Source organism: Chelonoidis abingdonii, chromosome 1, assembly GCF_003597395.2.
Source record: "Chelonoidis abingdonii isolate Lonesome George chromosome 1, CheloAbing_2.0, whole genome shotgun sequence".
NCBI classification, from domain to species: domain Eukaryota; kingdom Metazoa; phylum Chordata; order Testudines; family Testudinidae; genus Chelonoidis; species Chelonoidis abingdonii.
In genome coordinates this window covers 221,775-244,849 of record NC_133769.1, presented here as the reverse complement: position 1 = coordinate 244,849, position 23,075 = coordinate 221,775, and the positions used below count along the sequence as shown (strand labels likewise).

Below are 23,075 nucleotides of genomic sequence, written 5' to 3'. Positions count from 1 at the left end.
AGCAACGCAGCCCACAGGATTGGCGGGGATACTGGAGACGGCAGAAGCGGTTGGGCCCACCCCAGCACTCACCAGCATCAGCGGCAAGAAGCAGAGTGACCTGGCTCCAGCCTGCTCTGCCAGCTCCCAGCCACATTCCTCCACTTCCTGCCGCTGGTGAGTTCAGGGGCAGGCCTGACCCCTTCCTCCAAGCCCCCTCCCACAAACAACAGGGCTGGGAGCTGGAGGAGCAGAGCGGGCTAGGGCCAGGTCACTCTGCTTCCCGCTGCCACCGGTGAGCGTGTGTGTGGGGGGGTCTGACTCCCACTGCGAGCACCAAGCCCCCTGCCTTTCCCCCACACTGCCTTCACCCTCCCTGCCGTGCTGCTGCCCCCCACAGCTCCTGCGCCCGTGGCCTTTCAGCCCTTGAGCACAGCCACCGCCCCTCGAAGATATTTAGGTGCCTAGTGGGATTTTGAGAAGTATTTAAGTGCCTAAACCCCATGACTGAATACTGCAGATGCCTAAACTCACTCAGCACCTGTCATGGAATGCTAATCTGTATTATATTATTAAGCCATTAGGTGACATAGTGTGTAAAACACCCTATTAAACTAACCTCAGCCATACCTGGCAGAGTGTTAAAGGATCTTATGCCGAACACGTCTGGAGCGTATAAGCAAGCTCCGTAGCCAGTCCAGCTCTGGTACAGAGGAACATGACACGGTGTCAGGAGTAAACTAACAGAAACAGAAGGAAAACACCAGCAAAGGTTGCAGACAAAAGGAACAGCACCAAAGACTGAAGGCTCTCATCCACATGCCCTTCTTCAGTGCCTCAGAGAACTTCAGCTTTGACAAACCGTCACAGTTAAAAGACCAGAAGCAGGATTTTGCAAGATTTTACATTGCTACCAAGCTGCACAAAGACACTGGAGCTATCCAGGTATTATCTTTAATTTATACTATGGGTAAGCAAGCATAGCATCTGTTTAAATCCTTTGACTTAATCCTTAATCCAAAGACAGTCATTAAGATGACTATGAAAGGGTTCCAGCTACGTTTGATGCATACTTTATACCTTAGAGAAATGCTGTGTATGAAAGAGCACGTTTTCACCAGAGAATTCAAGAACCATGGGAAAATGTTGAATGTTTTCTAAGAGTTCTGCATATATTGGCTGAAAAGTGTGATTTTTGGGAACGCAAATCATGAAAATATCAGAAACAGGTTGGTTATTGGATGATAACTTTTCACAGCTGGGGTGGCAGGTTTGTAGAAGCCCAGAAGTCACCCCCCAAACTCTGCCCCTACCTGCCTAAGGCTCTGAGAGTTTGGGTGGGGGGAGGAGGTCTGGGGTGCAGGCTCTGGGACGGAGTTTGGGTGCTGGATGCAGGTTCCGGGCTGTGGCAGGAGGTGGGAGTGTAGGAGTGGGGGGAGGACTGCAGGGTCTGGGATGGAGTTTGGGTGTAGGCTCTGGGCTTGGGCAAGGGGTGGGGGTGCAGGAGAGGGTGACGGGTGCAGGCTCTGGGAGGGAGTTTGGGGGCAGGAGAGGGTGTGTGGGAAGGGGGTGGGAGTCCAGGCTCTGGGACGGAGTTTGGGGGAAGGAGAGGGTGTGTGGGAAGGGGGTGGGAGTGCAGGCTCTGGGATGGAGTTTGGGTGCTGGGTGCAGGCTCCACGCTAGGGCAGGGGGTGGGTGTGCAGGAGGGGTTGAGGGGTGCAGGCTCTGGGAGGGAGTTTGGGGATCAAAGGGGGTGTGGAGGGAGGGGGTGTAGGCTCTAGGAGGGAGTTTGGGGGCTGAAGGGGGGTGCAGGCTCTAGGAGGGAGTGGGGGGTGTAGCACTTACCTGGGGCTCCTAGGCAGGGCGGGCCGGAGTCTCCATGTGCTGCTACCCCCAGGCCCTGCCCCTGCAGCTTCCCATTGGCCGCAGCAAGAGGCCGGAAGCCACGTGGAGCAGACAGGAAGCCGCTCAGCTCCGCTGCACTGCCGGTGGTGAGTGGGATCCCTGGGCTGTTTTAAATGGCCCGGGGGATGCGCAGGGCGGGGGCACCCAGGGCGGAAGGTGGGGCTGAGGGAGAGACCTGGCCTCAGACAGTGCTGGAGCTGGGCCCGTGGTGCCTGAGCACCAGGAATATTCCTGGTGCCCAGGCACCACGGGCCCATAGAACTCACCACCCATGTTCACAGCAGCTACAAATGAAGAGAGATTAACCCTAGCCACAGCCATCCAGAGAGCAAAACAGTCAGAATTAGCCAAACAGAACAAAAGGCAGGAGCAATTTGAAAAGCCTGAAGCTAACTTAGAAGCTATAAACAGACACTTGAGTGTTAAAAATCATGATCATAAAACCCCGGAGGCAAGGAGAGAAAACGCCTGGGCTAAGAGGGACAAATTCCAGCCTGCACAAGGTGGGGAAAAGGTCCTATCCGAAGACATGATGCATGTCCAGCAAGAGGCACATGGTATAATAATTGCATGAAATATGACATTTTGCAGCTGTTTGCCGCACTAAACAGTCAGGGAGTTGACTCATATTACAGACAGCCAAGAGCCATTGTTTCTGGGATCTATCACGTGTGATGATATAGAGCCTGCCTGGAGAGTGAAACTGAATATTCCTGGCAATGTCGTTGTAACCATGACCGTCCAGGGGAATGAGAGAGACAAGGTGGGTGAGGTAATAGCTTTTATTGGACCAACTTACGTTGGTGAGAGAGACAAGCTTTCAAGCTACACGGAGCTCTTCTTTACATCTGGGAAATGTACTCAGTGTCACTGCTAAGTCCAAGTGGAACAGACTGTTCCTTTAGCCGTGACACTTTGAATACATTTCCCATACATGAAGAATTGCTCTGTGTAAGCTCCAAAACTTGTCTCTCTCACCGATAGAAGTTGGTCCAATACATTACCTCACCCACCTTAACTCTTGAATATTCCTGGCAAGACTATTTACTTTAAAATTGACTCTAGAGCTGACCTCAGAATCATCTCAGAAGGGACTTACAATCACTTTCAACCTCTCCCAGAGCTGAAGTCACCTAGCACAGCTCTGACCAGCCCTGGAAGTATTCTAAACCCCACGGGCCAGTTCACCAGGGAAACAACTCACAAAGCCAAAAGCTTTGCATTCAGAGTACATGCGCTCAAAGGATCAGAGTCCAACAACCTCTTCAGCTGTCGCGTGGCAGCCATGATCGGGCTATTGAGAAAGGTGGAAGAACTTGATGGAGGATTTGATGATACTGGACTTTGGAAAGGAGATCCAGCACAAATCAACTTAAGAGACAATGCTGAACCACACAGTGTGCAAACACCCATGTTGGCGGTGAAAAGAGATCTTGGAAGAAACTGGCTGCAGATTTATCTGAATTCAGGGGACATTATTACCTGGTCATAATGGACAATTTTTCCTTGTATGCAGAAATAATGTACTTGCAAGACATAACATGTTGCAATGTTTCTGAGAAACCGAAGTGCCCTTTTTCTCACTATGGTATTCCAGCAACAGACCACAGTTCACTGCAGCAGAATTTAAGTCCTTCCAAACAAAATATGCTTTTGATCATATTACCCACTAGCAAATGGAGAGGCTGAGAGAGCTGCACAGACAGCCAAGAAAATCCTACAGCAGGAAGATCCATTCCTTACTCTTCTGAGTTACAGATCAACTCCAATAGTGGCTACGGGACACAGTCCGGCACAGCTCGTGATGCACGGTGTGAGGCCTTTTTCTGCAACCACATTAGGAGAGCAGCAGCCATGAGCCAAGAAGCAGAAAGTCACATCCTCACATTCCATTAAAACAATGTGATATGGAGCTGTTAGGAAGGAGATCCTGTCCTAATAGCGCCCACTATCACCAGAGAAAGAAACAGATCTTAAGATGGTTAAAGAAAACTTTGTGTCTTGCAAGAGACTTTGTGTCTTATCAATTGTGGTTGTGAAATCCCTCACTTCTTTGTTTTGTCTTTATGGGCCCCAGTTCTCTACTGTTGATCTGTCTGGCTCTTTGATTGTTTCTATCTGTTGCATAACTAATTTTGCTTGGTGTGAATCAACCCTGGTGGTGGGATCTGATTGGCTAAAGAGCTGTTTGACAATATATTATGAATGGTTAGAGAACTGTTCAGTAAAATGATTGGTTAAGGTACAGCTAAGCAGGAGTCCGGTTTCACTATATAAACTAGGGTCCAAAAAGAAGTTCTTTGGAACCATCTCCAGGGCACGGCCCCAAAGATCAGAGCTGCCAGACCTCAGCACGCTGCCAATCATACCGTGCAGAAACTGGAGTCCCCAGATGACCTGATCCTGGCTGGCCAGCAGGAAAAGTTCATCTGCCTTATGGGAGTGGTGAGCGTTGTATGCTTAGCCTGTGCATTCTGATGTGGTGACTGTTAATAACTAGAGGTTAAGGCTATTGCTGTGTAAGGCTTTTTCACTGGGAAAAGACCCCGTAAACCTGCAAAACCTGAGCCCTAGGAACCGGGAAAGGTGGGGGTGCCTAAATTGACAGGGTTACACTGGAGCCCACAGAAAAGTAAAGGTGGGTTCCCCAGAGTGTGCAGGGGTGGCAGGTTTGTATAATTTTTGGTGTTGCCCAGAACGGATCCAAGTCCTGTGCGCTGTCCCCCCCCCCCACCACCACCACACACACACCTGCCTAAGGCTCTGGGAGGGAGTTTGGGTGCAGGCTCTGGGCTGGAGCAGGGGGTTGGGGTGCAGGAAGGGATGTGGGGGGCAGGCTCTGAGAGGGAGTTGGGGTGTGGGGTCTGGGCTGGGAGAGGGAGTGTGTGGGACAGGCTCTGTGAGAGAGTTGGGGTGTGGGGTCTCGGCAAGAGGGAGTGTGGGGGCCAGGCTCTGGGAGGGAGTTTGGGTGCAGGGTCTGGGCTGGGACAAGGGGAGAGGATGCGGGGGGCAGGCTCTTGGAGAGAGTTAGGGTGTGAGGTCTGGGCTGGGGGAAGGAGTGTGTGGGGCAGGCTCTGGGAGGGAGCTGAGGTATGGGGTCTGGGCTGGGGGAAGGAGTGTGTGGGGCAGGCTCTGTGAGAGAGTTGGGGTGTGGGCTCTGGGCTCGGGGTTGGGGTGTGGGAGAAGGTGAGGGGGGCAGGCTCTGGGAGGGAGTTAGGGTGTGGGGTCTGGGCTAGGGGAGGGAGTGTGTGGGGCAGGCTTTGTGACAGAGTTGGGGTGTGGGCTCTGGGCTGGGGCTGGGGGTTGGGAAAGGGTGAGGGGGTGCAGCACTTACCTCAGGCAGCTCCCAAAAGCAACTCGCACCCCTCTGCAGCAGCTGCTCCTAGGCGGGGGGCCGGAGGGGTCTCCACTCTCTGCTCGCACCACCCCCGCAGCTCCCATTGCTGCAGTTGGGCAGAGTTGGCACTCGGGCTGGGGACAGTGTGAGGAGACTCCCCCCAGGGGCTGCAGGGGCGTGCTGGCCGCTTCCGGAAGTGGAGCTGGTGGCCAGGAAGCCGCCTTTGCCCCGTTCCACTGCTGCTGGTGGCAGTGGGGGCCCTGGGTCCTTTTAAATTGCCCGGGGGTGGCAGGCGGAGCTGGGGGAGAGATCTGGCCCCAAACTTTGGTGACACTGGGCCCCCGTGCTCTCATTTTGGTGAGGCACGGGCACCACGGGCCCACAGAACTCGCTGCCCCTGAGAGTGTGTGTAACAGAGAATTTTGTGCAGGTCACACCGACGGGAAGACAAACCAGAACTACTGTTCCAGCTGCGGCAAAGAACCTATCTCCGGCCGTGAAGAGAGCAGTCCCACGGGAGCTTACGAACGCTCTTACACCAGCCGTCACTCTGAGAACCGCTGGGCCTCAAACCCAGTGACCGTGTTTATGTCAAACTGGCGGGAGAAAAGCGATGGACAACTGGAGCTGCCATAAAATAAAAAGAATTCCGTGCCCAGATCACGTGACTGAGACGGCCAGTGAAGAGTTACACAGACTCTGTCGGCATTTGCAGCTTGTTACTCAGAAAGAACAATCAACAGGCCAAATGCTACAGACTGTAGGTGCAGAACAAGACGACGAAGATTCCAGGATTCCGAACTGACCTCAGCCAGTCATTGCCACTAGCAGACGGCCAGATGACCAAGCTGTTACGCATTCAGGTGTGAAATTAGAAAACCATCACGATTCAGAGACACTTACCAGCCTGATCCGAACTGAACTTCAAAGAGAGCGCGACAGTGTAACTATCGTATGTGGTGGGAATGCAGAATGTCCAGGGGCAGATGTAGTAGGATGCTAAAATGTGTTATACTGTTCAGCCATAAGGTGGTGCTCTGTGTCACATACCTTATGCCAACCTCAGCCAGACCCCACAGACGTTCCAGGATCTGAGGATGAACACAGCTGGAGTGGATAAGCAGTGGGTGAAAGCTGGATTCAGGCCGAAGAGGAAAGGCCCGTTCGCTGAAAGGCAGGAATCTGTCTTCTGTAGCAGGAATCTATTACATCAGGCTTGAATAAAGACTGGGAGTGGATGAGTCATTTCACAAAGTAAAAACTATTTCCCCATGTTAATTTTTCCCCTACTGTTACTCACACCTTCTTGTCAACTGTCTGAAATGGGCCATCCTGATTATCATTACAAAAGTTTTTTTTCTCCTGCTGATTATAGCCCACCTTAACTTAACACATGCATCTGACCAAGTGGGTATTCACCCACGAAAGCTCATGCTCCAAAACTTCTGTTAGTCTACAAGGTGCCACAGGATTCTTTGCCACCTTAACTGATGACTCTCGTTATAGTTGGTATGGCAACACCCATTGTTTCATGTTCTCTATGTATATATATCTTCCTACTGTATTTTCCACTCCAAGCATCTGATGAAGTGGGTTTTAGCCCACGAAAGCTTATGCCCAAATAAATGTGTTAGTCTCTAAGGTGCCACAAGGGTTCCTGTTCTTTTTGTAGCAGGAACGTTACAAGACATGGAGAAGCGTAAGTCACTTAGGAGGGTCTGGAAACTTGGGCTGAAGTCGACTGTATTTATCAGAGATATTCCCAAGCCAGGAACTGAGGCAGCCATCACAGCATCCTCTGGCTTCCCACTAGCCCGGGCCCACAGTGCAGCTCTTGGACTGACGCTGTGCTTCCTCTCCTTCTACAGCAGACATCACTGTGTCCCAGGCGTGTGACCTGTCAGTAGGCTAGGGATGCTGAAACTGCTGAACCAAGAGTGTGGATGGGATTTGAGAATCACTGCTGATGGCTTTCAGAGGGAACCCCAAGCCAGAGCTGTGATCGCTCAAGACCCTGAGAGATCCCCCAGCCGTTTTCATCAGAGCAGAGGGGTTAGCTGTGGTTTTTCCTCCCCTTCCCCATTGGAAAGCCCTGCTCCAGGAATTCCAGGCTACCTCCCAAAAGTCTCAGTTGGATACAGTGTTCTTATTCATGGCCTGCTTTAAACTGTTGCTGTGCAGTGTTAAACAGTTTCCATTTCCCAGAAGTGACTGCATTGCATCAGTCACTGAAGTGATCCCTCTAGCCAAATCATCACAGTGTGAGAGTTCAGTGGTCCCGCTGTGCTTCAAGATCTGCTTTGTTCTGCATTGGGCTCCAACAGGCAGCCTCTGGTGCATGACAACAAGCGTTTCCCGCACCCCGCCCAGACTCTCTGCTTGGGGAGCTCAGCCCTTGAAGGCATGACCCCTCCCAGCGCCCAAACACCACAGAGCGATTTGCAAATATTTTGTTAACACAAATTGCAAGTTCGCTTTGGGGCTATTCCTCGTGCCATATAGAGATGCACTTTAACACTACAACATTTAGGCACTTTGGCAAAACCAAAGGTATTTGCTATTCACAAGTGTTCAGAACACCAGGGGTTTGTTCACGAAACCTGCAAGTTTCCCAGGTTTTAGCTTGAGTGATTTGTCATCTGGAAACTCATACTGGAAAGTTCTTTGGCTCTCATTATTTTCTGTTTTTCATTCGTTAGTCTCATGTTTAAAATGTTGCAGACGTCCTTTCAGGGAGCGCTAGCAATACCGTGTGATTCAGGTGACCAGTCACAGACCACAAATTGCGAACAACGGCCACGACCCGCTGGCAAATAATCCATTGCTTGCCACTGGTGTGTGTACGCTCAGTGGTGACTATTTCTGAATAGAAGCTGATACTGGGTCATGAACAATTTGTGAACAGAAAGAGGGGTCAAATGAATCAGAACCTATTTCCAGCAACTAAAGTGTCCAGCTCAGCTTGGGTGTATAGTTTATAAAGGTCTTGGGTGGGACTCTGCAGGGAGACTCAGCAGGATGCTGCTGTCTTGAATTACCTGACCTCAGCTGAGAGAGACACATGGCAGAATGTGACAAAGAGTCCTGTGGCACCTTATAGACTAACCGACGTATTGGAGCGTGAGCTTTCGTGGGTGAATACCCACTTCGTCATACGCAGGTAGTGGAAATTTCCAGGGGCAGGTATGTAGAGGCAGGCAAGAAGCAGGCTAGAGATAACGAGGTTAGTTCAATCAGGGAGGATGAGGCCCCTGTTCTAGCAGTTGAGGTGTGAACACCAAGGGAGGAGAAACTGCTTCTGTAGTTGGCAAGCCATTCACAGTCTGTTCAATCCTGAGCTGCTGGTGTCAATCATGCTAATGAACTGAAGCTCATTCGCAAAGACTGATTCTTGCCTGCATATTTATACCTGCCTCCGGAAACTTCCATTACATGCATCCAATGAAGTGGGTATTCACCCACGAAAGTTTATGCTCCAGTACGACTGTTAGTCTGTAAGGTGCCACAGGACTCCCTCGCTTTTCACAGACCCAGACTAACAGGGCTACGCGCTGATAGCGGGCACGGCAGAATGTACAATTGCCACCTGACGTACGGTGAGGTTTGAGATTGCAGAGCACTTCACCTCTAGCTAGTCCCAGGAAGTAACGGAGCAGGATTAGCAACTCAGCCACTGCACAGCCCCCGCTCTCCGCAGGAGTCACAGCAGAGCTGTGGTTCTCAACCTATTTACCACTGTGGGCTGCATGTGGCCCACAATGTGTTATGTGGGTCGCATCCAATACTACCTCTAGGGCTCTGAGGGTGTCACATGGGCTGCAAGTGGCCCCCGGGCTGCAGGCTGAGAACCGCTGAGACCCAGAGAAGACCATGATTGCGGAAGTGTGGTGCTGATGGAATCCCTTTGCATCGTGCAATACTTTAGCTGTGGCTCTGCCGGGCTCCAGGTCAGTCAGGGGTTGGGACAGGGCGAGTAGCTGTCTGTGTGGTTCTATTTCCCCATAGCTGGTGGAAAGAACATGAGGAAATCAGCTCTCCGGCCATTTCACCCCCACCAAATAGCTCCCTACAAGTGACACAAAAAGATCCTGGAATTTGTGTGCACTCCCCACAGGGTATCCGCATTCCTACACAATCCAAAGCCACAGCCCCCATGATGGAGATTGACCCCTACAACAGATCCAAGAGTTCTGACAAAGTGGGAACTTTCTTAATGTTTTGCATGGAAGATGGTGTGCGCCTCAGTTTCCCCCACATGGTGCACAAATATCTAGGTGTGGGGGACAAGACTGATCTTGCAGAGACCCTAGTAGGCACGTGTGAGTGCCATATAGCTACTGGCGCACAGACAATGGCTGACACTGTATCCTGGCAACTGATTGCTGAGCCCATCCTCTGCAGGAGCCAGCCGGAGGTGTTGGAGAACAGAGAGGTGGAGGCCAGGTGCCTGGCTTGCCCGGAAAGAGACCAAGGAAGGAGGAGGGGCAATGGGGCATGACTGAGGCTGGGCTGCTGGAGGCTAGTCAGTCTCCAGGTTTGGGACTGAGGGAGAGCCCTAGTCTCTAGATCTGCCCCCAAGATGGACTTTGTTTGCACAGAAAGCAGGAACCTGCAGCAAAGCTCTGTTCTACGCTGTGTTCCCAACTGATTAATAACCCTCCTGTGTCCCACGCTGGCTGGGAGTCACTGCTGGCTGCGGAGTGGGGGTGCAGGGCCCCGCTGAGGGTGGGTGAGGCTCCCCCAGGCAGGCTGAATGCTCCAAGGTCAGACCCAGCAGGCGCTCTAGCCAAGGGGGCTTGCCCTGGGGAGAGCGCGCCCTGAGGGACGCCACACTGCCCCAGGGTCCTGTGGGGCCCCCGAGAGCGGTGCCAGAGCCCCAAGCCTGGGCACCCCGAACAGGAGTGATGAATACAGCTCAGTACAGAAACTACAGGGTGGCTCACTGGCTGCAGAGGGCTGGGAAAAGGCTGACAGCTCCTCTCCTGAGCGCGACGCTCTCCCACTCCTGCAAACATAGCAAGGAAGTACTGGAGCTTCTCCCTGAGGAGCAGGGGGCCATCCCGGCCTCCAGCCAGCGGCTCTGGCCAGCAAGCCAGCCCTGGTTCGCCACTGGCAAGAGCAGGTCTGACGAGATTTGGTGGCTCCCTGAATAATCCCGACTCCTACAGCTTGGCTCCAACTGTCAGGGGGTGCCATGCAGGAGACAGTCCAGTCTCACCGGTGGTATCAGTGTCACTTCCCAGTGAGAGGCACAGGCTGCACAGCAGGGAGAGGAGGAATAAACGCTTGTTCAAGACACTGTACCCAGCTTGTAGAATTTTATTTTACAGGGAGGTCGTACCGGGCACTAGTGAGTTATAGACAGGCCCAGCTGTGCTTCGCGTCCAGTGCCTTAGACAGAACTATCCAGCTACACTTGTTTTTCCTGCCTGGGTGGTCACGTGCCCTGGTCTGCACATGGTTCTGTCAGAGCAAGGGTCTCTCCCTCCTTCCCTCCCCTAGGAAGTCAATTCCAGAGCAACCATCACTGCCCACCTCACTCTGCCAGCTGGGTCCCTTTGCCACTGTCAATCCACAGAGCTTCCCACGCATTAGGATTTCAAATGGCTCGTTACAAACCCCTTTGGGAGGGGTTAGAGCAGGGGTCCCCAGAGCGCAAGCACAGTTCTTTGCCTAATGTAGTCAGTACATGGTCATCCTCAGCTTGACTACACCCCGTGCAGACTGCACGGCCTGCTACGGGTCCAGCATGCAATGGTGGTCTTGCTTGGCACTCAGACGTAGCGTCTGGAGACCACATCCATATTGTCATGATGAAGAGGGCTGCATTCTGCTCTACTCTGCTGCGAGTTGGCTCAGGCTGCCGGCAAGCTGCCAGCGGGACAGTGCACTTGGAAAGACGTCCAGGAGCATCCAAAGAGTGAATCTTGTCTCATTGCCTGTCAAAGTGATTTTGGTCTCTTGCCTAAACTTTCTGAGCTAATGGGGTCTCTGACTGTATGTTGACTTCTACTAATCTGAAGGCTTGAAGCACCACAGCCAGCTGCAAACAAATGCCTTTCAGGATGTCAATGAGAGGGTAAGTCAGGTTCCGGACACTGCAAAGGACATTCAACAGGAATAGCAGCAGGGGCTGCAGGAGGCTGTTAAACACGGCGACCAAGAAGGGCTTAAGAACGTGATCTCCTGCTGTTGTCAGCAGGCCCACCATAAAGACCTGGAGGGAGAAGATGGATTTTGGTTAGTTGCTTGGTTTTGCTGAATATATTCACCAACCAGCAGCATGTACTGTATCCGGCTGTGTGTAGTGGAACTGCTGAGTTTATGAAGAATCTGTGCAGGGCAGTCCACTAACAAGGACCCTGTTAACAGACCAACCATTGGAGCTGACGGTATCCAGATACAAGCTCAGGCTAGTGGGAATTCTCCAGGTTGAGAAGGGGGAGAGCAGCCAGAAGAGGCCAAGAGATTGAGGGGTAGAGAGGACAATAGAGAAATCTCCATTTCTGCCCACCACAGAAAACAGTAGCCTCTGCGTACTAGAGATCAGAAAAATCCAAAGTCAGAACAAAGCTGAAACTTCCCCAGGTATTATAGAACTCTGGGGTTAGAGATGAAAACCAGCTGCCCATTACAAGTCTGGTTTTCAACCCCTCAACCCAAATTCCCCCCAAAAGAAGCTGATCCTCTTGAAACTTGACCTGACACATTTCATCCCAGGGCAGAATCTGACTGAAGTACTGCAAGGGAATTGGGACTTTTATTCTTTGTGCTGAAAACATTTTTCCATCCTTGACTCTGAGAAATTTCCAACCCTTTCCCTAAGCTAGCTTTGGCTCATGCAGCTCCAAAATAGCTGGGCCTCCACCCTCCAGAAGCGCTTTGCTCGCTTAGCAGAGGCACTTTTTGGTATCTGGGGAAGTGATGCATTTATAGAATCATAGAATATCAGGGTTGCAAGGGACTCAGGAGGTATCTAGTCCAACCCCCTGCTCAAAGCAGGACCAACCCCAACTAAATCATCCGATAGCCGGGTTTTGTCTGAGAATTTTTTAACATTTGTGTTTCGAATTTGTGAGATTCTTTCTAATCTGCAAACAGCAACAAAGAGTCCCGTGGCACCTTATAGACTAACAGATGTATTGGAGCATAAGCTTTCGTGGGTGAATACCCACTTCGTCAGATGCCTGTCTAACAAAGTGGGTATTCACCCATGAAAGCTTCTGCTCCAATACATCTGTTAGTCTGTAAGGTGCCACAGGACAATTTATTCCTATTTACAGATCCAGACTAACACAGCTACCCCTCTGATACTTTCTAAGCTGCAAGTCTCTGTCTAGACAACCTGGCAGATCAAGATACTAGTCTTCCTATAACTCCTCTTCAGGAAAGCAGGGAGAGCTTCCATGCAGGGCCTGTTTGCTAGTCTTAGACTGGACAGTTCTTTTATGAATCAATTTATTTGGCTCCCAAAACCAACTATGCAGGTAAAATTAGCCAATGCTGGAGGTCCCTGAGCCCTCCAATTCCTAGAACACACTCTTCTTTCAAAGGGATGAGGAGTTCCAGTAGCGTCTCAGACTTTGAGAACGTTCCTGAGGCTATGCAGCAAAGGCCATTGGCCTCAAAAGCCAGGGGCTCTACAGGGGTTATCCTCTTTTCTATACAGAAAAGTAAGTTGTGCTCCCTGAAGGCCAACGTATCTCTGGACCCCATTTACCCCACCCCCTCCACTGGGAGTTGTTGACTTCACTATTTAGGCTAGGGCTTGGTTACAAAGGAACCAGCACTTATAGAAGGAGAAAGTGGGATACATACACCCCTCATGGAAGATCTACCGCAAGAGGGTCTGCTCAAGGAAAACCTCTCCCCACTGAGATGGTAGAGGCTCCACCAGCCACACGGCTTCACTCACACAGAATTCACCCTCTCCCGCATACCCAAACAGCACAGAAAAGCATGTTTTGATTAGAGTTTGGCAATTACTTAAAAAGAAGCCATGTTGATAAAGCAGAAGCAGGACTTTCATTTTTGAGGAGTTTTCCATTTCTCCTCCTCATCCACCCACAAACCTAACGTCACCCCCTGTAGCATCAGTTCTAGCCTCCTAGGAACGTTCTGGAGAACATCCTGTTTCCTTCAGAGGACTGAAGTTGTGTCCACCTCTACCAATACAGTCCCATATTATGTCTGGGTGGACTATGGTTTTAAATTGAGTTGGGACAGGCCAAAGGCATGTGACCAAAAAGGATGAGGTCATAAGAAAGAAGAGCTAGTGTGTTAAACCGGTGTTCTCTTATTTAAGGTTTGGCCTAAAGTAACAGAAATAAGACACAGTTAATTGGGTACCAGGTACAGTAAATAATTGGATATATAAGAAATTCTTTCATCTGGCCTTAGCTAAGATCCGATAGTTGGCAATGACATCACTTGTTTGTTAAACTGTACAGAAAAGTAAACTCTTAAAGGGTTCATTGCAGATACCTGCCTGACCACACTGGAGCTAACCCTCATGGGTTTATGCACCCCTGGGTTTAGCCCATTTGTAAGTATCTTGCTCAAATGCTTGTAAATGTTTTGTTACCATTTGGATGTAATAAACTGGTTATTAGTTAGGCATGTTTAGAGACATTTTGGTCTCTAGATTTAACAAAGGAATGTGAAGTTAAATCAGTGTCATGGTAATACCCTGCATCGATAACGAAGGAACACTACCATTACAATCTGATCCTCCGAGGAGCCTTTCTATGAGCAGGGAGGCCATTGGAGCTCTGGGAAGGGCCCTACTCACCTGGAACACTGATTTGCCAAGAAAGCGGACCAGCTCAACAAGGAAAATGAAGACTACGTTCACCAAGATCCTCAACAGGCCAAAGAATTCCCTCAGGTTTTGCTGAATCACCTTCTCAGAGCTGCCAAAGAGAGAGGAAACAACGGTTCTTACACTGGCAGGAAAGACCAAGTGGCTCTTTGGGAATGAATCATGCTACCTCAGCCCTGGGTGTTATGGCAACACAGAACTATTGTAAGAGTAAAATGACTCCCAAGCCCCACCTAGCCACACTAGGGGCCAATGCGGAGCTTGAAGAACCCCCTCCCCCAGCCCACCTTTGCAGCAATAGCTGCCCAAGGACCCAAAACAAGTCAACGGCAGAAGCTGGAACAGAACCCGGAGTCCTGATTCCCAGTCCCCTCCTCTAACCACTAGTGAACCCGTGATCCAACATTGCTACCATCTGCTGGGAGCTCAATGGCCCACCGACGTGATACAGTGGTCTAAGTTGGAGTCCCCATTACAAAAGACACCCAGGAAATGCACTGGCCTCATGTGAGGTTGCCTCAGAGAGAAGCTGGTTACAGATGTGCTCTATAGGGCTAGATATCACTAGGGTTATTGCACCCAGACTCCTAGCAGTGATCTTTCACAGAATCACAGAAATGTCAGGCTGGAAGGGACCTTGAGAAGTCAAGTCCAGCCCCCTGCACTGAGGCAGGACCAGGGCTGGCTCCAGGCACCAGCAACGGAAGCGGGTGCTTGGGGCGGCCAATGGAAAGGGGCGGCATGTCCAGGTCTTCGACGGCAGCGAAGGACCCGTCGGCGAATTTCTGCTGAAGAATGAAGCAGTGCAGTAGAGCTGCGGCCGAAGTGCCGCCGATCGTGGCTTTATCTCCCCCCCGCCCCCCAGCTTTACCACTTGGGGTGGCCAAAAAGCTGGAGCCGTCCCTGGGCACGACCAAGTACACCTAGACCTTCCCCAACAGGTATTTGTCCAACCTGTTCTTAAAAACCTCCAATGATGGGGGTTCCACAAATGCCCTAGGAACCCTATTCCAGAGCTTAACTCCCCTTAGTGATAGAAAGATTTCCTAATATCGAACCTAAACCTCCCTCGCTGCAGATTAAGCCCAGTACTGCTCGTCCTACCTTCTGTGAACTTGGAGAACAACTGATCAGATTCCCCCTCTGTCGTCCTGTCTCAGGACTAAACATGTCCAGTTTTCTAACCTTTCCTCACAGGTCAGGTTTTCTAAACCTTTGCTCATGTTTGTTGCTCTCCTCTGGACTCTCTCCAACTTGTCCACATCCTTCCTAAAGCGCAGCACCCAGAATTCCAGCTGAGGCCTCAGCACTGCTGGGCAAAGCAGGACAAGGACATCCCATCTCTTCCATACATTTCCCTACCTTTCCAGGGCAGAGTTGAGGTCAGCGGGAAGGGGCTGGGGAAGGAGACACCCTTGCACTGCTACTGCCTTCACCGTACCAAAGAAGTGCAATTTTCAGGGCCACTAGTCAACGGTCCTTTCATTTTAGAAGGAAAAATAAATAATTCGAGACAGCTGCAGGCAGGGACTTCCCACACGACAGCGAGTGCCGGTTACCTTTCTGCCAGCTTCATCATGTAGGCTCGCTCATGATCTTTCTTAGGTTGGTAATAATGTCTGTTTCCATAGTCAAAGCAGTACATGCGGCTGGAAAGAGCCAAAAGAGACACAGTGAACACCCACAGCGTGCAGCTGGCTGCCTTTCACAGTAACAGCAGGAGGACTTCTGACACTGTGAGAGCTGTCCATCCCAGAGGCTCCAGAGCCACCATTATCAACAAACAACTCTGGATGGACGGGGGGAAGCTATATGCAGCAGGCACCACAAAGATGTCCACAGACAATGCTATTGATGGAGGGGAATGTGCCCTCTAATGGCAAAACAGAGAAGTGCTCTAGCAAGGCCCTGTGCACAGAAATTTTGTCCAAAAGGTTTTTCTGAATAACTTTAACAAACATCTACTTTAATGGTGATTATCTGAAAAGTGAGCGGGGGGGGGGGGGGGGGGGAGTTCCACAGTACTGTCCCTCAGTGACTCAACAAATGTATTCAGTCTGAGAGTAAAGATGTTTCCCACCCCCGCATCCTCCCCGCAACTACCAGCTGTGCAAAAGTTCCCTGATATTAGAGTCAAGCTAGGCTCTTTCCATCCCAAGCGCCCCACCACCAACGGGTCTATGGGCCGAATTCTGTTCTCATTGACAGCTGTGCCACTCTATTAGCTGCTTGCACAGGTGTAACTGTCTGGAACTTAGCAAACAATTCTGCTGCTGACACCTGAGAAGGAAAAGACTCCAGCTTGCTCTTCCCTAGCACATTGGTAAAAAATAAAAAGCACAAAAATGTGCAAACAGAACTCTGAATACACAAAAGGAGCAGCCCTGTTGTGTAGTCTGTTACCACTTTTACAGTCGCTTTTCAGAGGAGAACGACACTTTGAATCACCTTTGCACTGGTGAAGGTACAGTTTGGCAATACTGGCCTTGATTAGAAAATACAAACTGAAGCAATGACTGCCAATTGGATGAGCCATGGAAAGCCCTGAAGCTCAAAGCTTTGCCCAACCCCTTTTCAGACATTGCTGTGGTCACCTCTCCAGGGTGGATCATGGTAGCTGGTTAACAGAACACAGCAGGAGTTCAGAGCAGGAAATGGGGGAAAAAACAAAACAAAATAAACTGTCCAGTTGAAAGTGCCAGTGAAGTTTGAGGACTGGTCTACGCTACAGTTACGTCCGCTTAACCACACTGCTGAGGGCTGTGAAAAACATCACGTCCCCTGCAATGCAGTTAAGCTGACCTGTGCCCCCCTGCAGACACTGCTAGGTTGGCAGAAGAATTCTTCCATCAACATCGCTACTGCCTCTCAGAGAGGAGGATCTACTACAGGGACAGAACAACCCCCTCCAGTCACTGCAGTCAGTGTAGTAAATGCCTATGCTGTACCGCTGTTGTGTTTCTAGTGTAGACATACTCTTAGGGCTTGGCTACATTTGCAAGTTGGAGCGCATTAAATCAACCCCGGGCGCTGTAACTCCTGCAGTGTCCACACTGGCACGGCACTTAAAGCGCCTGGACTCTGCAGCTGGAGCGCTCTTGGTAATCCACCTCCACGAGAAGCAGAATGCTTGCTGCACCCCAGCTAAAATGCCCGAGTGTCTGTGTGGACAATGTGTTGCATTAGTGCACTGTGACTGGCCTCCAGAAACGTCCCACAATCTCCTGAAGTCAAGTGGCCACCCTGATCATTGTTTTGACTGCAGGCATGCGGCTATCCCCTTTAAAAGCTCCATTTCTGACAGCCGGCTGCTTATCAGCTCTGGGACAAAGCAAACCACTGCTGTAGAATGCTGCTGCTGCAGGGCAGGGCGTGTGTGTGTGTGTGTGTGTGTGAGTGAGAGAGGGGTGGTGGGGGCTGATGTCAGGGTTTCTGAATTTACAAGACAGCATGCTGACACTCTCTCTGCCCCCCAAAACACACCGTCTCTACTTCCACATACACACAACACACTCCTTGTCACATTCCACCTGCCCATTCAAACAGCATGCTGCAGCTACTTGCACACTGGGATAGCTACCACAATGCACTGCTCTATGGGGCGTTGCAAGAGCTGCTAATGTGGCTATGCTACCACGCTTGCAGTGACAGTGTGAACACACGGCAGCGCTTTCCCTGCTGCTGTCTCTGAGGGCTGGTTTAACTCCCAGCACTCTACATCTGCAAGTGTAGTCACAGCCTTAGGTAGAAAAATATATGATAACCCACACTGGGGTTCAGACGGAACAGCAGGATTAATACTCCTGTTACTGCAAGAAGTGCTCTACAGCTTTAGAAACCAGATGTGACAGGAACAGCGCGGGAATCTGTCTGTGGGCACTTACGAATTCCAGTTGGATTTTACATTTATACCCTTATGGGGGTTGTCTTCTGCATTATACCTCTTGTATTAAAAGGAGGGGGACTGGGCCTCTGCCCTGAATGGGACAAACTTCACAGACCATCAACAGTTGAATAACCTTGCCCTAGCAGGACAATGGAGACTCCTTGGAAGGACTATTGACTTGCTAATGACTTATCAGATCCACCCCCATTAAAACAAAGGGGTGTATGGAGGTGAACCTATCACAGCTGGGGTCCAAGGTCTCACACTGGGGCTCATGACCAAACTCCTGCTTATAAGCCAGACTGCTTCTGTGAGTGCTTGAGCAGAGAGAGCCCAGAAGCAGAAGACTAGGCAGCAGGAGAGGGAGTGCAGAAGAATCTGGGGTTCCCTGGAAGACACTGACTAAAACCCAAAGGACCCTCTGGAAAAGTGAGGAAACTGAGGCAGGTCCCTGCACGCAGGTGTGTGTTGTTTCTTATAGATCGGTGTATCTCTTGTGCTCTCTCTAATGAAATGAACGTGTGTGTGTTTAGCAACTCCGTTGCAGAGTCTGCGTGTTACTTGCTTAGGGCGCGCCTACACTAAAAAATTAAATCTACTTAAGTTCGGTCGACCTACCGCAGTAATTAAATCAGTGCACACTGCGCTCCTTCTGTTGGCGATGTGCGTCCTCATCAGCAACGCTTGCATCAACTTAAGTGGCACATCGTAGGGCACTGACAGGCAATGTAACCAACGCAGTGGCCACATGAACACTGCATTGACCTAACTACATTGACCCAAGTGCTACGTTTCTCACAGAGGCGGAGTTATTAGGTCGGTCTAGTGGGCCACTTACATCAGCGTGAGCAATGTCACAGTGTAGATGCTTACTGAGTTCAGGTGATGTAAGCTGCCTTACTCTGTATTGCAGACCAGGCCTCAGACTGTCACACGGTTCCTCGAAAGGGAAACCACAAACCAGAGAGTCCAAAGCTTTTGTGGAACTCTGGGAGCAAGTACTTGTTACTGGGGAGTTTGGGGAGAGCAGCGCTAGTTCAGGGCCAAGAAGTCCCCACTGCCAAAAGGGGTGTCAGACATGGGGGCTGCACCTGTAGTGCCTGACTAGAGGTTCAAAGCCAGAGAGACGGTACCTAAACTCCATCAAGCCCTTGCAAGCCAAAAGCCTGTAAGACCCAAGGTTTGGGTGCAGGACAGCAGCCTGCTGAGTGTCCCGGATTGGGAACTCATCTAGGGGTGTGACACCAGATATGGTCAGGACGTAAGTTATGCATCATCTGAAAGATGGTGCCTCCAGCAACACTGCACTCCCTTCTCCCTAAGAGGGAATGGGGCTTGGTTTCATTACCCACTCTGACTCACTGACCCACTCTATCTTAATTAGTTTGGGGGATATAAGAAAATTGCATACCAAGGGATGTTGCTGCAGTCACCAAAATTCATCCCAGCCTAGAACTTCCTACTAGATGCCCAACTCCTAGTATTTAGGAATCAAAACTGCCCTGAGAAGAGGGGAATGGGAGAACGACTCCACGGGAAAAGGAAACAATGGGATAGAGGCCTTTTCTTGGAGCAAGAAGAGAAACAAGCATTTCACTTACTGGTCATCTTTATAACTAACATCTGTTACAGTCTTCACTTTAACTCCTTCCTCCACGGGACAATCAAGCTTTTTATACACTGGCTCCGTAGTGAACCCATAGTTAATCCAACCAAGCTGTCAAAGAGAAGATACAAGAGTATACATAAAACATATCAAACTGTTTCACTCTATCCAAAACTCAAGGACTGTTTCTAACACAATTTCTGGAAGAGAAAAGTTCTTTGCATTCCTGCGCTTTTGGATGGCTTTTTTCCCCCCTCCTGATAAGCTCTGAGTTTGTTCTTGTTGAAGAACACACTCATGCTGTACATGGTTCTTTGTAGAATTAGACAAAACAGACCTGAAGTCTCCCCTATAAAGGGCAGTGTAGATGCAAGAGCATGACTTCAGGAGATGGTGGAAAAAAAGTAATACGGATTTCATTAAGCACAAAATCCTCCCCAGTAACTATCATTCTGGGGAAGAAACCCCTCCTTGAATGTACTGATGGCAAATGACCACCGGAACGAGCTACCAAGGGAAATGGTGGATTCTCCAACTCGTGAGGTCTTCACACCAAGACTGGATCCCTTTGTGGAAGATAAGCTTTAGCCATACAAGTCACTGGGCTCAATACAAGGGAAACTGAATGGCCAAGAGGTCAGAGTAGATGACCATGGCCTTAAACTAAAACCCTTGGCCACTTTGGGCAACGTTAGAAGCTTTCTTTGGTCAGGGGTCGGTCTATTATTACCATTCCTAACCACGAATACCATGCTTTCTGTCTAGTATCAGTCATTCATTCAGTTCTTGATTGCTCTGCTGTGATGGTCAATGATAGGGGTTTACATGGGGGCACCCACCTGCCCACTAGAAACAGGACTGAGATCACTAGCTCACTTCAGACACAAGTGACAGACGTGAGGATGGCAACTTCCAGGCTGGGTTGGCTGGGAACCAGTCACAACAAGCGAAAGGCTTTGTACCCCAGTCCTCTACAGTGAAGGGTTGTAAGAATCAACCCGCAGCAGCAACACCACCACAGGCCTCAAGGAAGGGCTGGTACCTCACAGCCTCTAACTCTGTCAGAAAAAAGAGATGACTAAGGGGGGTGGATAGGAGAAAGGTCTGTCAGATCACGAATGGTGTGGAGAAAGCGAACCAGGAAGTGTTATTTACTCCTTCACATAATGCATGAACCAGGGGTCACCCAATGAAAGTAAGAGGCAGCAGGTTTAAAACAAACCTAAGGAAGTATTTCTTCACAAACACACAGTCAACCTGTGGAACTCATTGCCAGAGGATGCTGTGAAGGGCAAAAATATAATTGGGTTCAAATAGAATTAAGTAAGTTCCCAGAGAATAGGTCCAATAGCTATTAGCCAAGACAGTCAGGGATGCAACCCCTTGCTCTGGGAGTCCCTTAATCCCTGACCACCAGATGCTGGGACTGGACTGGATAAATGCCTTGTTCTCTTCTTTCCATCTGGCCCTGGCCACTGTCAGAAGACAAGTTACGGGGCCCAATGGACCATTGGTATGACCCAGTGTGGCCATCCTTATGTCATTTAAGAACGGAGGCCCTATATAGGATGGTATGATGCCAGCTTCACCTTTAGCATAAGGAGGTCCAAAGCTCTGGCTTCATATTGTTGTACCCTCTTATGCCAGTAGAGAATGGGGTCCCCAAGGGAGAGTGAAAGAAAAAATGCATGTGCATCAATGCTAGATTTTACCGTCCACGACCAGGGCTGGGTAAAATAGCTACCTACTGTAGGGTTAGCCAGAGTGCCCATCACCATAGCAACCAAGCACTGACCAGCTCTACCGGAGTTGACTTGCACACAAATGAGCTCCAACCCAGGACTGAGGTGCCTGGGCAGGGCTGTGCTGGGACAGCTGGAACTGCACAGCACCTGCTCACATGATGCCAACCTAAGCCACTCAGTTCCTCATTTCCAAGAGCACAGCTTTTTTCTGCTCTGTTCTCCTTTAAACCAACTGACCACAATGCTAGATGAACTTTATTATAAAGACAGGCCCAAGCAGCAAAGCTCCGTTGAAGCATGTGCATGCGCGAGAGGTCACGGGTGGGGCACAGAAGTTTGGGGCCAATGTATTGCTTCATCTCTGGTTTGCAAGGGACTTGGTAAAGTACAAACACAGCCAAGCTATGAGTTGGCCCTGCAGAATGGCGTGGAGGCCTGAATATGGGGCCCACAGACTGCATTGGGGCAGAACTTTGAATACGCTCAGACGTAACTTTTGGGAGTAGAGGGCAAAAGCCCTTGAACACAGATCAGTCGGTGATGTTGCAGCTCGCTAATCACCATCACAGGCTGGCCAGGACTTCTTGACGGAGTTATCTCAGCTGAGCGAGTGCCACAGAGACACAAAGTATTGGAGTTTTCCGAAGTCAAGTGACTTGGAGAGAACTGTGCTGTTATACTGAGACACACCCAGCTTTTGGATAAAAGGAGTTTTTAGGCAGACAGGGTTTCCAGTCCAACCTCAGACACAAGTAGAAGGTCATCAAGTGGTTAAACCTCTTCCTAAGGAGAATTTTATTAACGAAGCAGACATTTCCGGAAGACAGAGCTCTTCAAAATCCCCTTCACAAATGAAAGCCAAACCTATAATCTCCATTCTGTTAGCACAACACAGGTCCTGAGTTGAGGGGAACATCCCAGTTTGGGCTGATCAAGTGCCGAGAGAGTCTGCAGAACAAATTACACAAGGATGAGCAGTCCCTCTCTAGAGGCTCCCACATTATCTTTACGTGAGGCACTTTCATGTCGGGGTTAGAGCTGAGCCTGAGTGGAGACAGGACAATTCAAGGGTTGGCTGAAGTCATCTGTCATGGAGTGTGGGGGAGTCAGGGCTCTGCACCTCCCCCACTTCCTGCCATTCACCATGACTCTCCGCCAGCCAGTAAAACAGGAGGTTTATTGACCAGTGCTTCTCAAAGTGGTGGTCCGCGGACCGGGGCCAGTTCGCGAGCCATCGGCTGCCGGTCCGCGGCGAGTTTCCTCATAAAAGCATCGAATAGGATAATAATATGGCACCGGTCCCTGGCACATTGGAAAACAAAAATTGCCGATCCTCCACATCAAATAGCTTGAGAAGCACTGTATTAGATGACAGGAACACAGTCCAAAACAGTGCGTGTACGTGCAGACAACAGGACCCCCTCAGTCAGGTCCATCTGGGGGGGGCAGGGAGCTTAGACCCCAGCCCTGGGGAATTCCCCCCGTTTCCCCAGCCAGCTCCAAAGTGAAACTCTCCAGCCCCTCCTCTGGCCTTTGTCTGGACACCTGATCTCTTTGTTCTCCAACACCTTCAGTTGGCACCTTTCCAGAGGAGGGGCCCAGGCCATCAGTTGCCAGGAGACAGGGTGTCGGCCATTCTCTATGCAGATATCACCACACTGGCCCTCTTGGGCTCTGCAACAATCACACACCCTGATCCCCCACCTAGATACTTAAGAACTGCATAGGGGAAACTGAGGCACGCACACAGTATTCAAAGAAAACATTAAGAACATTCCCAGTTCATCACAGTATCC

General features: G+C 50.3%; 1 protein-coding gene across 4 annotated transcripts in view; it reads right to left on the bottom strand.

The window, feature by feature from the left end:
• Positions 1–7,066: 7,066 nt before the first annotated feature.
• The window catches only part of LOC116827320 (uncharacterized), a 33,537-nt gene continuing 17,528 nt past the window's right edge, over positions 7,067–23,075 (bottom strand). For 3 of the 4 annotated variants that reach the window (XM_032784737.2, XM_032784738.2, XM_032784740.2), the window contains 4 exons: positions 19,530–19,645; positions 15,602–15,691; positions 14,013–14,133; positions 10,526–11,438 (listed from right to left, as the gene is read on the bottom strand). In XM_032784737.2, the coding sequence (XP_032640628.1) occupies positions 11,187–11,438; positions 14,013–14,133; positions 15,602–15,691; positions 19,530–19,645 (579 nt within the window). In that variant the 3' untranslated portion in view covers positions 10,526–11,186. Of the gene's footprint in view, positions 7,139–10,525; positions 11,439–14,012; positions 14,134–15,601; positions 15,692–19,529; positions 19,646–23,075 lie in introns of those variants that run through there. The other variant, XM_075063507.1, reaches the window with a different exon arrangement.